This window comes from Lasioglossum baleicum, chromosome 11 (assembly GCF_051020765.1).
Source record: "Lasioglossum baleicum chromosome 11, iyLasBale1, whole genome shotgun sequence".
Classification (NCBI taxonomy): domain Eukaryota; kingdom Metazoa; phylum Arthropoda; class Insecta; order Hymenoptera; family Halictidae; genus Lasioglossum; species Lasioglossum baleicum.
Window position 1 is genome coordinate 5830108 of NC_134939.1, and position 15389 is coordinate 5845496.

Genomic DNA, 15389 nt, shown 5'->3' on the forward strand with positions numbered 1-15389 from the left:
ATACAGGAATTGTCGCTGGGGATCAATGGCGTTTGGACACGTAATGAGCTGCAGCTATGACGTCTACCATCGCTTGCATGATCGCGTGCGTTATTACTATCCTGTAGATTTTTACCAGAATGTACATTTTCATACTTTACACACTCCTAGATCAAGACAAAGACCTTTCTTACACGTTTTACTAGCCACGACGTTCTATATGGTAGGAACAAAGTGCAGCAATCCTGTTGCGTTATAATAAAGTGCAGAAATCCAAAAATAAAGAGTGCAGAAATCTTGTTAGGTTCTTAGGTTTCCTTCTTATCCATTTAATTTTTCATTTCTTCAACGCTGCCATGACTGTGTATCATATTGTTGGTCTAGTCAAGTGTTTATTTGTTAAAAATGATTTTAGACTACCTTAAATATCGTAAGTCTTCGAACATTTATAAATTGAAGAGCACAGGGACAAGGGAACTAGATTGTTTATATCCACCAAATGTTTATACTAATACAGTTTATCTCATCCCTTGACGTCGAATCTTTATGCATTTAAGGTATTCATACATTCTTGAAATACAAGAGAACATGTGTGGTAACTAGACTGCGGATTTTTATGCAAAATAAGAAATGTTTGCATTGATTGCAGGACACAGGAGCCAAATAAAAATTGTATTCTTCTTTACATCTATACATTCTTTACATTCTGGTACATCGATGTCTTTCAATATTTTAAACACGTCCACCGTTTTAAATTGTACGTACCTATTTTTCTCATAAATGCATAAAATCCGCCGTCTAGCGGTAACAAGCATTAACTCTATTCTCACCATAAGGAACTTTCTGGCTGATAAGTTGAACTTGTTCCTCATCCTGGTTTTCATAAAATAATCCATGAAAGTTGAAATTTACATACGGATCCGCAGTCTAATTTATCTATGAGATTGTTCGCGATAATACATTAATACAGTTTGAAGGTGCTCGGCACCACTCGGAGTGCAGCAAAGTTCCCTGATCGAGTTAAAGAGGAGGCATTATGGTTTCTGGAAGTAGCTAAAACTTGGCGCCAGTGTGCAAGATGCGGCAACGACGGGAACCGTTCAAACCGAAAGTAAGATGGACGTCGGTAACAAGTGGAATAGCGAATTGCTCATCAGCCAAGTATGCAACACGTGTCGTGTAGCGGCTCGTGGTCGCTGAAGATCGAGAGCGATGGTGAACTCGTGTCGATTCAGTAAATTTGTTTTGAAAAGGTACTTTCGAATCCCCACCCCCAAGCTTTCAGCACCTGATATACCACCACTGATTGGCACGTGGTCATTCCACTCGTTTCGATGTGCTGAATACGAAAATGACTTTCGTTTTCAACGGGAATGACAAGTTCTATTCTGCAATATGTACAACGTCAATTATGACAGTCACAGACTGATTACAAATGGACAAGTGGCTTCGCCTCTTCCCTCGCACATCCCCTCTAGAGAACCTAACCCAGACTAAACCAGTGATGGTTTAAGATTCGTGCCGCCGCTATCAGCTAAGCCTGTGTCTGTATCACGGACACACTTTTATTGACAGAATTCAATGTGCTAGTAAGGAAGTTTCTCACAAATATCTCGGAAACTTGTAATTTCCGGCAGAGACGAAAGTCATATTCGTATTCAGCACGTTGAACAGGATAGAATGACGTGTAACAAGTACCAAAAGTTTGGGGAGATTATAAAGTTCGGTCCCCGGACGTGTGTCACATCTCAAGTGTCCACGGTAAGGTGGTCCACATACCGCAGGATTGTATGAATCAGTGAGAACGTGATCTAGCACTATACCTAAGTGACTGTTCTATCATCCGCGTACCCGTGTTCCTTTGACTGGTTCGGTTAGCCGGGATTCCACCGTATTCTGTATCGAGAGAAGCAGCCTTTTCAAAACAGTCCCTTCCGAATGTGTAACGTGATCAAAAAGTAAATCGAGCTCTGCAAGTTTCGTTGGTAAGTCCGTGATCGAGTTAAAGTGGAAGCTTTAAGGCTTCCGGAAGTGGTCAGAACTTGGCACCAGTCTGCAAGAGGATACAACGACGGAAATCGTTCAGCCCGAAAGTATGGTAGACATCGTTAGCAGTGAATTGCTCGTCAGCCAAGTATGCAACACGTGTCGTTTAAGAGAGACCAAGGGTTTAGGAATTGTCCTTGGCCACGCAGCGGCACGTGGTAGCTAAAGAGCGACGGTGAACTTGCGTCGATTCAGTAAATTTGTTTTAAAAAGGGACTTTCGAATCCACACCCCCAAGCTTTTATCACCTGATTGGCACGTGGTCATTCCACTCGTTTTGATGTGCTGAATACGAAAATCACTTTCGTTTTTAGCGGAAATGACAATTCTACATACATACTCTGCAGCATGTAGAATGTCTATTCTCCCCAGATGTGTGTCACATCTCAAGTGTTCGAGGTAAGGTGATCCACATACCGCAGAATTTATTGTATGCATCAGTGAGAACTTGATCCAGCACTATGCCCAAGTTATGAGTTCGGTTAACCGATGTGCTACCGGATTTTGTTTCGATTTTCCTCCAAGTGGAAGATAGCCCGAAGCAGTCCTTCCGAATGTATAATGCGATCAAAACGAACTTCGTAAGGGTGGATTTATAGTGGAGCTGCGAGCAACGATGATAGCGGCGCGGTGAAAACAAACCAACATTCGTGACAACATTTCGACACATACTAATGAGAAAGTACATATGTATTTTCTTTGTTTTTCATTTTTTTTTCACCGCACAGCTCACCTCGCTGCTCCACTATAAATTTATACTTAGTTTCGTTGGTACGTCCGAGATCGAGTTAAAGCGGAAGCTTTAGGGCTTTCGGAAGTGGTCAGAACTTGGCGCCAGTCTGCAAGAGGCGACAACGACGGAAACCGTTCAACCCGAAAGTATGGTAGACGTCGTTAGCAGTGAATTGCTCGTCAGCCAAGTATGCAACACGTGTCATTCTAAAGAGACCAGGGGTTTAGAAATTGTCCTTGGCCGTGCAGCGACTCGTGCTAGCTGAAAATCGAGAGCAACGGTGAAACACGCGTCGATTCCACGCGGAGATTGAAGGCCGCGGGGCTGAAAGGCGACGCGGCGCGACGCCTTATGTTTATGTTCGAGTGCATCGAGCGTAATGCCGATGCAATTACTCGGAAATCGAGTGGCACGGAACGCGACGATCGTGCAACAGACCTGGGCTGACACGCTCGCTGCAGCAGCAGCAACTCCGCGCGCACACGTGAAACGGTAATGCACATGCACCGGCGAGGTCCGTGTGCGCTCGAAGCCTGGCCTGGCCTGCTTTGATAGCGACGCCTTCCATCATCGACGGCATCTGCAACTGGCTTTTCCTCTTTCCCTCCCGCCCGGACGCTAGTTGCCGACTTAACGTCGTTCCACGTCCCGTTTGCCTAAGTGCTAGCATATTAACGCGTTCTGGCCAACGCCAGAATCGCATTTTCGAAGATGCACCGGCCACCTACGCTTCGCGCGCTTTGATGATCGATTGGCCCTCTGACGTCAGGTGACGCCTAACATCCGGGACCACCCGATTCTCCGATGAGAGTTTGCCAATACTCCACTCGACGTGCAATACACACACAGGAGTTGTGGACGGTCGCGATTCTACTGGGTTCATGCAAAAATAAATGTCGCTTTTTAACACCGGCAACTAACTTCCAGGTACGCAAGGTGTACATAAGGATCATCAGCGTCTACACATTCTCGACCACCAGAGGCTAGGGTACTTGTCCCGATTATGTCAATATTAACCCTTTGCAGTCGGAGCTATTTTAACTTGAATATTAAACATTTCTTCATATAATACTTAAATCTGTAGTAATTGTTTATATACCAACATATTTAAGTGATTAGGCAATTTTTAGTGATGACTTTGAGTCAACCCTCGCCTGCTAAGGGTTACAAGTGTTCATGTTTCACAATAATGTAATTAAAATAAAAAGAAAGGTTTGCCCCAATTAGTGTGCCTAAAAATGCTTTGATCACATTAATGTATCTCCAGTTCATGCGCTCGTTCATATTTGTGGGCCTCCAATCGATGTGCCAGTCCAAACACTACACCCTTGAAAATTGTTATTCGCTTTAAAAGAACTGCTTCTATGTATCTTTATAAATTTATTTGGTGTAACAGTAGAAATATGCAAACGTGAAATATACTGCAAAATATATAAATATGTATACTGCTTAGTATGAATTTTTAGTGTAAATTGTATTCATGTATTTATTTAGTTCTGTTAAATAGACGTCCCTCAGCTTTTTTGGCAAGGAATTCAGGCAACACTGTCGAAAGCGTGCATCTTTGAAAAAATGTTTAATATGCTTCAAGAGTTAAAAAATGTAATATTTCCCTTCGTAACATATACATTAACAGCTTAATTGGATTGAAAAAAAGAATAATTTCTCCACTTATTGTTTCAAGTTAGTTTTGACTACTATCCAAATACGAAAGCACATTAATAGGAACAAGTAGCTCCAAAACTCGCCACGTCCATTTTTGTTGAATATTCAGATGTTTGTTGTAATGAGGTCGTGGGTGGTAGTGAGCAGGTTGGTGCACAAATAAATACTGTTTTAACACACTTACATACTTGTTTTCAATCGCGTGCATGCATAATGATTTATAAATCTAATGGTTGTACATTCTCCGCTTTTTTCCTGCAACTGTTTGTTGGTTACTGATTTATAAATACAAATCAACTTCACTATTGATTGGCAATATACCTCGTACGTCGTGTATGAATAAAAGACAATTGAAAGAAAGACTAAAAGTTTTACATAAATCTAATAAGGGACCACTCATGTATGTCCTTACCAACGAGGAAACTAGTGCATTTATTTAACATAGTATCAAACGTGCATTTTTGTTAAATATTGAAGTGTTTATTGTATGGAATGGGATCGTGGGTGTTCGCGGCCTGCTAGGTTGGTGCATAAATAAATGCGGCTGTAACAACTAACTCTGAGGCAGTATAACTCGGGTTGGAATACGTCTGGCGAATTTAACGCGTTCGCTACCAGCATTTGTTTATGGAATGTTAAAATGTTAAAATATTATGCTTACATTGTTGTCTCTAATAAAGTCTCAGTCGGAAAGGAAAATTTTTATTTATTCTATATATGAATATTAATTTTTTGGTCAAGTGACTCTTGTAGAAAGAGAATGAAATTTTTCTTTCAGTTCGTGTTAAATCAAAATCGTGTAAAAGCAAAATCGAGTGTATCGATTTGAGGAGCATATCAAAACTCTTTAAGTCAATTGTTAGAAAATATTGTGATATTTGTTGCAATCTGATTCTGTTATACCTGATTATACTCTACAAAGTTCAACCGGAATGCTGACTTAAATCTTCCAATGATTTACATATATTACAAATTGGAATTGTTAACACAAAGCTCTGAAAATGTTTTCTGAAAAGGTTTTTAAATACTATAATTATCTTGATAATATAAGGTCATACGTATAGTATACTATTCATCGTTAAAATGATATGCTACATAAACAAAATAAATATTTAACAAAATTATTTTTGCACAGACTTAAAGCATTGACGCGGTTACAAACCTTGAGTTTTCTTTTTTCAGTATTTTTCCCTTATTTCTTCCATGTTATTCACCTAATCGCGACATAATTAGAACTAACAATTTCGCAATAAAGGTTCAGCGTTTCTAAGAATAGATAGTATTCGCTAAACAAAGGAAAAAGTCTTAGTAATCTTAAAAAAAGCTCGATATTTATAAAGCTGTAAACAGCTTTACAATAAAAACGAGTGACGTACTTACTTACTCGCTTTAGGAAAAACAGCAGATTATCGTCTTTCCATTAAGTACTTCGCTTTACAATTACAGAATATTTTCCGTGCTAGCTTTCTATCAAGAACTTACGGACTCTGAACGTTTCTTAGTTATGCTCTAATTGCTTCAGAGATATTTTATCGAATAAAGTATTGTTTATAGCTCTGAAAAATGTTCTTCATTTTCATCTTGCAAGAGTCAGCTACCCCTCAAATTCTAAACTGTTTTGTTGTCATCCCGGTTCATGCGACATAAAAATAGCTCGGTTACATTTATTTAGATTTTGCAAAGTTTATACTATAACATGTACTCTAATAAATAAATATTTTTGAGAAATTTCTCAATTTACATATAATTAAAAAATAGAAAATATTCAACTAGTCATTCGTATTGATTTGGTAGTTTGAATGCTAATTTGAAAGTAAACTTAACTTTAATTAGTGATTTATACTGATTTTACTGATACTTATTCGTGCCATACAAAACAGTCTGGTAGTCATTTCTCCTACAAAATAATTCCGCGAAATTCGATCAAACTGTTATGTTACTGTCAGGCAGGTTGGTTGTTGCATTAATATTTCGTAAAACCAGCTGAATCGAAGTTGGCATTCAAATAACAGATATTTTCTGGTAAAAATATTCGTAAATGTATCATGATGCACAGTGGAGCAAAATTTCGCGAACGTGTTATTCCCAAAGTGTTCTACATATTACAGAACCATAAATTAAGCTTTTACAGCCTCGACACACGTGCAGTGTAACTGAAACTTTTGTTTACCTATTTCGAGTCTTTTATTAACTTCTATGTCAATAAACGAGTATCTGCCACGCACTTGTTTCAAATTCCTATTCTTCGAATAACTTCACATTGACCTGTATCTGCGTTATAAAAACATACGGCTAATATTTCATACACGAACACTTCGAGCATATTGATCATCGTAAAATGTCATAGTTACTGACATAAGGTTTGTAATACTGGTTTCATTGACACTGGATGCGGTTACAAGAGTACTTCAATGATTATGCTGAAGAATTAATAATAGAACAATCCAGCACTGAGTCATATTTTGCAGTCATCTTAAAAGAAACGTAAAAATATTGATAAATCTTTAAACTTTTGGATTTCCAACGAGCTCCAGTGAAATTCAATTCTAAAAGTGCGTCGAGCTACAAATCATACTTAAATCATTCATTTCTACAGCTTACTCTGTCTCTTCATGTCAAAGAGACGCAATGTTAATCAAATAATATGATGAAAACATGAATAACTGACTTTCTAAATTTTTAAATAAATCCTAAGGCTAAATATAAGATAAGCTTAAAAACTTGTTCACGTCTTTCACATTTAATACGTTGACTGCCATATTGATCATACATATAATGGGTGACACACCCTTCGACCATCTTTAATCCTTAGCACTCCAAACATTTTGGAATCTGAATTTTTATTGTGAGAAGAAAACTTGAAAATGTCCGGTCGTTTATTTACTGTAATTTCTTTTATCGATTTGTTCTATTCCAAACGGTTAAAAGTTAATTTTTCTCGACATTGCTTAAATCGATGTTCATTAGAGTATACTGTGGGTGTAAAAAGTATTCATACGCCCTTTAAAATGGAATAACTTTTTTATAATTGTACCAAACGCGACCAGATTTTTTTATAATCAATTAGAAACATTGGTTTACAGAATGTAAGCAAAAAAGATTTTCCAAAACTTATAATGTACAGGGTTACATGCAAAAATAAAAAAGGCATTTTTTAAAACTTTTTTATTTTTTTTTAAAGAAAATTTAAAATATATGTCTTGTAGATCTATAGTAGTTACACACATGCTGAAAATTTCATCGAAATCGATTAACATACACACGAGCTACAAGCGGTCAAAAATGGTGAAAATCGTATTTTTACACGATTTTTGATCTGTTTCTGCTTAAAATCTACAGAATCGTACATCTTCCGATGCGTGTCGTTTTTTTCTGCGTCAACCGATTTCGATGAAATTTTTAGTATGTGTATAACTAACATGGACCTACAAAATAATTATAAATTTTCTTTTTTATTTTTGCATGTAACGTTGTAAATTATCATTTTTGGAAAGTCTTTTTTGCATATCATGAAGCTTCAATTATAAAAATGTTATTCTGTTTTACAGGTCGTAGGAATACTTTTTACATCCACTGTATGCGATCTAAAAGAATGCCAGAAGCAATCCTTGTGATAAACTCTATAGTTATTATTAAAATAATTCTGATTTTGTGGTATTATTGGACAGTCAACATGTTAAAGACACTATTTATTGTGTCAAATTGATACGAAGAACGTTAACATAGTTCATGATAAATAATTCACGATAAATAAGTTTGTGTTCAACTTATAAATAAACTGCGGATCTTTATGCAAAATAAAAAATGTTTGCATTGATTGCAGGACACAGGAGCGAAATAAAAATTGTATTCTTCTTTTAATTATCATTTTAAGATGAAACTAACACATTGATGTCTTTAAATATTTTTGACATGTCACCTGCTTTAAATTGTACGTATTCATTTTTGCCATAAAATCCGCAATTTACTTATAAATCTTCTCAATTTACGGAGAAATGAGACCCCATCATTTCTACCACGTTTTCGGGATTCTCTCACGGGGAATACCGACTACGTACAAGTGCGTCTATTTTTAAGGGACGAAAGAGTACGCCGGATTATGCGTTAAGTACGTAAACAACACACGGCGGGAGAAGCCTCGATCTTGCACGACCCGATGGTAGTTAGGAGAACCTACGACTGCCAGAGATCAGGCATTAGACATTTACAGGCTCATTGTTTGTGTGGTGGCCTGATCAGTAAAAAGTACAAACGAGCAACCATGAGACAAAATTGTTTGATCAGGTTTATACACGAATTTCAGCGTTATTGTGGCGAGTATTACGAATTTGGTTAGGATCTGCGATATATGTTTCGCAATTAATAATTTTTTATTATATAGATTATTCTCTGATATTTAAAGATCATGCGTAGACTGCGGATCTTTGTGCATTTATAGCAAAATTGAGTAAATGAAATTCAAAATTGTTAGAAAATCTGAAAATTTGAAGATGTCAATATATTATTGCGCTTCTATTAAAATAATTTCGTTTCTATTTCTTGCAATCGATGCAGACCATTTTTATTTTGCATATTTTTATACTTAACAACTTTGTTTAAGTTTTCCACACAAGTGAATCGTATACTTTTGCATATATGATAAATAGGAAATTGTTTCGTTAAATACCATCAGCTGTTCTATTGTTTTTCTTCAATTTATAATACTGTTTACAATATTATTAATTCACACAATACTATTTTCAATGCCACTAGTATTTACACTACTAATTCCATTCGCGTTATATAAGAGCAAACAATTCCTACAGCGATCCACGTTTACATCCCCATCGTATATTTTCTGTATTGTAGTATAACAAATATAAAACAAACTATTTTTCTTATCGATCCGAAAAAATTTGGAAAAACAACTTGTGTTATCATTTTAACAAACACTGTATTTTCAGCTTCCCTCCCAAAATTTTCCTGATCCAACGCAAACCCGAATTCCTCGATTAAAACGTAAGATAAACTCAACAGAATTTTCATCTTTGTGATCGTGATGGCGGTCAACGGTTAGCTAAAAATAATTAGGCCCTTGCACATTACGTGAGAAATATTATAAATCGATATTCACAGCCCTACCCACTTGAATACCGTAGAGTTATCCCCATGGCTATTGAAATCATGTCGGAATTTTAAAAATGTTAACCCTTTCAGTACCTCGGAACGAACATATATAGGCTTTGTTTCTAATAATATTAACACCTTGAATCCATATTTTAACTATTCATATTTAACACAGTCTGAAAAAAGTAAAATATTATTATTACAATGGAAAACACATTCACTGATCCACAATATGTGTGTGTTTGACCAAGCTTTGTCTCAAATATTGTTGCAAAAAACCACGTATGCTTTCCGTTTCCATATTAATTAAATGAAAAACAGTATTCTCTTATATTCCATAAAACATAAAGGTTCGCACAAAAAGAGAAAATACTTCTACAGAGAAAGAATATTGTTTTTCTTCATTTATTATGAACTTCAACACGTTCGCTACCAGCGAATTCGTAATTATAAAATTCAATTAAAAGCGACGTATTCATTTTATGAAAAAGAATTTATCAAAAGATCAGTTCCTCAAATGCAATGCTATGTTTCACCATTGTAAATAACAATAGACGAAAAATAATTAAATAAAAAAGCGAACGTATTAATTTATGCGAAACAATTTTCTTCTCTCATTTCTCTCATTTTCTTTCACAACAAAATTTGAAAACGTTTGAAGGACGCTTCACTTTCAAGGAGAATATGTTCTGTTTAACAAATATCTCCGAAAAGCATATTTTTCAAGGTACGTCGGATAGAAAACTCATAAGTAGATTGCAGATTCTTATGAAAAACAAAAAATTTTCTAAATCGTACGAAAGTGGACAATATCCTTGAAGTCTTTCACTCCTCTACAATTTCGTTCCATTTTTGTCACGAGGTACTAGAAAGGGTTGAAGATGGACTCACCGAACGCTTTCACAAGAGTAAAACGGTTTGTTGGACTTACCCTCCTCGGCTGGCAACTCTGAAACAGAAAAACAATTGGTTAAGTACAGATTCGTCGTCGAGGCTCGGTGAATAATTCTATTGGTCAGAACAATTTCCGAGAGGGTTAGGGCTCGTGCGTGGAGTCTGAACGCGGGACTGGCGGCATCGCCTTTAAGTTGGCCTAGTTCGGATTGCTGAAGCATCGTGGTGTACCGACATCGAAAACAACGATTTTTCTCGACGATAATAAACGCCCTTACAACGGTGACGGCTCATTGACGCGTGTCCCCCTGACAGCACGGAGAAAAAAGTGGGCCGCGGCAGAAAGCGGGGGGAAAAATAGGAAAAAGTTCGGCCGATGATTTCCCGCCTGAAGAAACGGCACTGAATAGCTGAAACTGATGCCTCTCTGATCGGGCACGTGCTGCATTTGACACACTTCTGGGTCCACCATCGCCGGAAGGGCAGCTACTCTGGTGAATCCTCGGGGTTTGAAGACCCGTAGGGGATTTGACGTTTTTCATCATTCGCTCGTAATTCACTCCGGGCGGTTTTCACGCGACAAGAGAAGCATCGCTACAGTTCGAAAAATGTAGCCTTCGGTGCGCCGTTTTCAAGAGGGTATTGTTGTACATGATGAGTGATGGGCGCAGATAGCTACCGCTACGTCGGAGGATAGAGGACGAGATCAGGGTCGCCAGGGGAGGGGGATTTACTCGAATCGAGGGGAAACAGCTAACCTTTCTCTGTCAGTACCGGGTAAATCGCGTGATATTGTGACACATGCACGACACGAAACGTCACCTGACCGGGAAGGTAGAGTGGGAACACAAGTCTTAAAATTGCCTAATTTTGTATACTACCCTAACAAGATTGATCTAACTATTTTTAATAATGTTGAGATCAGGAGATCTTGTTGACCAATTTAAAATTGGAATTTTTTTCGGGAAAGTATTCCTTGATTTGCAGCATGAACTACATATCATCAATCATTTCTACATAATTTGTGTTATTCATTTTTCTAGCAATGAAATTTAAGACCATTCTCCCATAATAGCCAATACTGAACCAAATCATTACTCCGTCACCTTTCACTTGGCGGTGGCGCAAATTTTCCTCAAATACTATTTGGATCCACTGTATTGTTTCAATAAAAAGTGTACAACTACATCTTTCCTAATTGGCGTTGTTATTTCCTCGCAAAAAGGCAAATTCTTCTGCCGTCGACAAGCTTTTGAAACCAAGTGTACTATATGTACAAATAGTAATTTCCTGAAGTATCAAAAGAAGAAGTTTTGATCCCCTATTTTCGTCGCAGTTCGCCTCTATTTCAAAGCGAATTCCGCGAGGGAGCTTCCTGGGAAAGCGATAAAATCTCAATTCCTTCAAATCCGACGTAAATTGCGGCAGAAAATCAAGTTTGCTTTCCGTTTACTGCACAGAAACCGTTCCGCATCGTCCAGGTTATCCTCGAGGCATTTCTTCGTTTAATAATAATAACAACGTTGCAGTACATACCAGCGTATTTGTTCTTATCGAAGCGAACGAGTGTTATATTTTATAACGCAATAATATTTTAACTTCTCGTAAATTTCGGAACGTATCACTGTGACGCAAACTGGTCTGTAAACCCGCGGTAAAGTTGGAGAACAGTACAGTCTTTTCGCAGCGAGAGCCGACGGACGACAAGGAAAAGTGCTCGAAATATTTTTAGACCGTGGCATTGTTATTTATTGGCTCGAGTTTTAAATTTGTACGAATACTCGGTGAGCGTGGTTGCATGTAAATATACAAAATACACACCGACCGTTTACATTTCACGTGTGTACCATCCTCACATTCGGATACCGAATGCGTGTATTTCTGAAATGTAGGTTACAGAAAGCTAACAAATGCAAGTGTCTGATAAAGAATTACGTAAGTTTTGGCAACTACAGTGAACATTTATTTGTGTTTCGAGAATGCCGCGCTCGTATTATTATTTATTAACTCGCGCCGCGTAATAATAGCTTGCACTGCAATTAGCATGCGCGCGGGCCCTGTGTCATACACGGGACCGATAAACAGTGGAATTGTGCGGATTATGGATAATATCCAATAACAAGCCAATTTTCCTAACTCCACTGGCTTGTAATATGTTACGTCACCAGGCGACTCGTTACCGTATCCTATTTTTCGTTAAGGATTTCACTAAATCACTGCACTATATACGTATTGTAACATTAAAATGGCGTGATTTCATTTGTCATAGGTAACAAACATTGTCCTTGAATTTTTTGGTAGGTGTTACTCAAAGGCTTGCAATCCGTATCCCTAAAAAATAACTTTTTTCCCTTAATAATTTGATCGCAATTGTGAAAGAATATATGAAATGTAGGAAGTAAGTTCTCGAGTATTTTTCGTTCTTTTTTCTCCTTAATATCTTAATTAAAAACCGAGAAGTTAAATGATAAAGTTAAGAGTACCTTCATATTAAATAAGGGGTTAACGACTTGAAATTTTGGGGGATTATCTTTCAACCCATAAAGGTTCTTTATCCATGCTTATCCTGCTAGACCTTTTGTTGAGGTTATGAGAGACCCCAGTATACCAGTTAAGGGTTAATATCTAACTACGAGAATTAATTTGTACACCTAATACATGTTTTTTGGTCATTTAAGTTTCCGTAATACATAGCTGTATTTTGCGCAACGATATTGGCGTTTACATTTCGTCCGAGAATTATTAAATCAGCATATTAAGAGCTGCGCCGTTAAGAAAGGTCATCGATTAGCGTGTTCGCAGGTACTGCGTTTCTTACGTACGAAATGTTAATTGGATTGGCTTAACTGAATTACGTTCCCGGAGTGTGAAGTTGAGGAAACAACTGGCATTGATGCGGCGACAGATGTGTCAACCTTTCAAGTGATACCATAGTTATCGAGGGAACTCCTACGCGTTATTATTTCCTAACGGAACGCATCGCTTCAAAACAATGAGGAAAAACGATGATATTTCACTGTCCGTCACCCGTCGAACAGCGCAGGGTCTGTCGCAGGCAACAGGAATCCTCGTGCAACGCTGAAACGAGGTCATTCGCGTGAATTTTTGCACGCCAATTACGAGCCGCGTAACGTGGAATCACGATAATGAAACGTTTCGGGACGCGCACGCACCATCATCGCCAGCTATATTTGAACTAACGAATTCTCAGCGCACAAATAGCAAACCTCGGCCTATGATGACCAATCAATTACTGTCTGCTACAGATCCAACGACAGTCCTGACCTATCATTCGATCATGCTTCTGCGGAACGATGCTCTGACTCATGAAAAAGATCATGCCTTTATGTCGCTAATGATTGAAATGTATTTTTAAGGAGTGATACGGTAGAACAATGGCAAGATCAAGAACAAATTTGTTTTCATTATGTTGAATCATTTACTTCATCATTTTCAATTAAGGTGAAGTAGGGTAAGTGCAGACTGGTTTCTGTAAAGTTGGATTTTAAACTTATGTATTTTCAGTCTGGTATGTAAATACTTAACGCTGTCGGTATCAAATGCTTTGCACAGGTGTTACTGGTGAATTAATATTACGTAGGATTCTAATTTTTCTTGAAAATTTTCATTTTAATAGGATATTGTACAGAATGTCAACTACTCTGCACTTTCCCCCGAAAATTGGGCAAGAGCGTAAGTTAGAGTTAAAAATGCTTTCAAACCTATTGTTTCATGTGCAACGGGGCAAGAGCAGAACTATTAACAAGTCTGCTATAAAATGCTTTTTATTGCATTAAATTATATTGTTTAGTTTTATAGTTATCCATTTTTAAACAAACAAGTACTTTTTACCGAATATCTCACGTGACTGTTTAGCACTGGTTGATTTAAGCGAGGAAAACACCTTTATTCTTGGGCGACATCTATGTCGAATAGTTCATATTAACTTATACTACATTAATAAATACAAGCTAGAGAAATTTCGCTCATATTATAATAAAAATAACCAGTATATGCACTTGCCCCGTTTACGAACTTACCCCACCCTACCTTATATGAATTCATAATTTTTAAATTTATGGTAATATGTATTTTCTTTTTATTTCTAGAATTATCTCAATTTTAACTGTTTTTAGATTTTCTAATCATTTTGCTTTTAGTGGACTTTTAATTGTATTTTATCATTTGGATTAGGATCAAAATTAGTGGATAATTATCACTAAATAAAGAAAATTCTTCAATATTACTCTTATTAACTATTTAAAAATGTATTCCAGCTATTATATTTTAAAATATGATAAATTTAATACGACTATCTTTATTGTTGCATTATTCTTCAATACATCACATATCATTATTTTAATTTTTTCCTGTGTTGAAGAAAAATAATTCGTAATATAATAATTACTAAATTTCTAGATCATTTTACAGGACTCGTACAAATGTTTATTTCGTGGTACTCAATGAATCAATTGTTTACTCGTTACATACTGGCAACCACGTTTAATCTGGCGAACCAATAATTTGTTTGGACTCTAATTGTTCCTATAAATTTCAGATTTTATGCGCAGATTCGTGCCGCACGAGTTCATAAAACAGTCTTTAAAAATGTTCAATAAGTTATCAATCTATTCAATTAAGTAACACTACCAACAACGAGAGCGCGTCTGATGTTGGTAACTTGTTGCGAAATAACAGCGCGATAAGTGCAGTTATCGCAGAATTTCATGCGTTCAGGCAAATACAGTTTCCTATGCACTGGTTTCGAGACATCGAATAATATTTTAATTCTAACACAGTTATTAGGAAAATAACTGCAGGTTGTTTCAACAATTTCATTTCCTAATCAAATATCCCCTTTAATTCCAAACTCGATGAAATCCTTGTCCGTGAAGTTTCTGTTTCAATTCGTCAGTCTTATTTGAATAAACATCCCTAGATATAAACGTCGAAGATGTCAATCTTT

At 36.9% G+C, this 15389-nt stretch overlaps 1 protein-coding gene across 5 annotated transcripts in view; it reads right to left on the reverse strand.

Annotated features, from left to right (window-relative positions):
• Positions 1-15389, reverse strand: part of Serca (ATPase sarcoplasmic/endoplasmic reticulum Ca2+ transporting SERCA) — a 54827-nt gene that overhangs the window by 20506 nt on the left and 18932 nt on the right. For all 5 annotated transcript variants that reach the window (XM_076433649.1, XM_076433647.1, XM_076433645.1 and 2 more), the window contains exon 3: positions 10461-10478. In XM_076433649.1, the coding sequence (XP_076289764.1) occupies positions 10461-10478 (18 nt within the window). The remainder of the gene's footprint in view (positions 1-10460; positions 10479-15389) is intronic.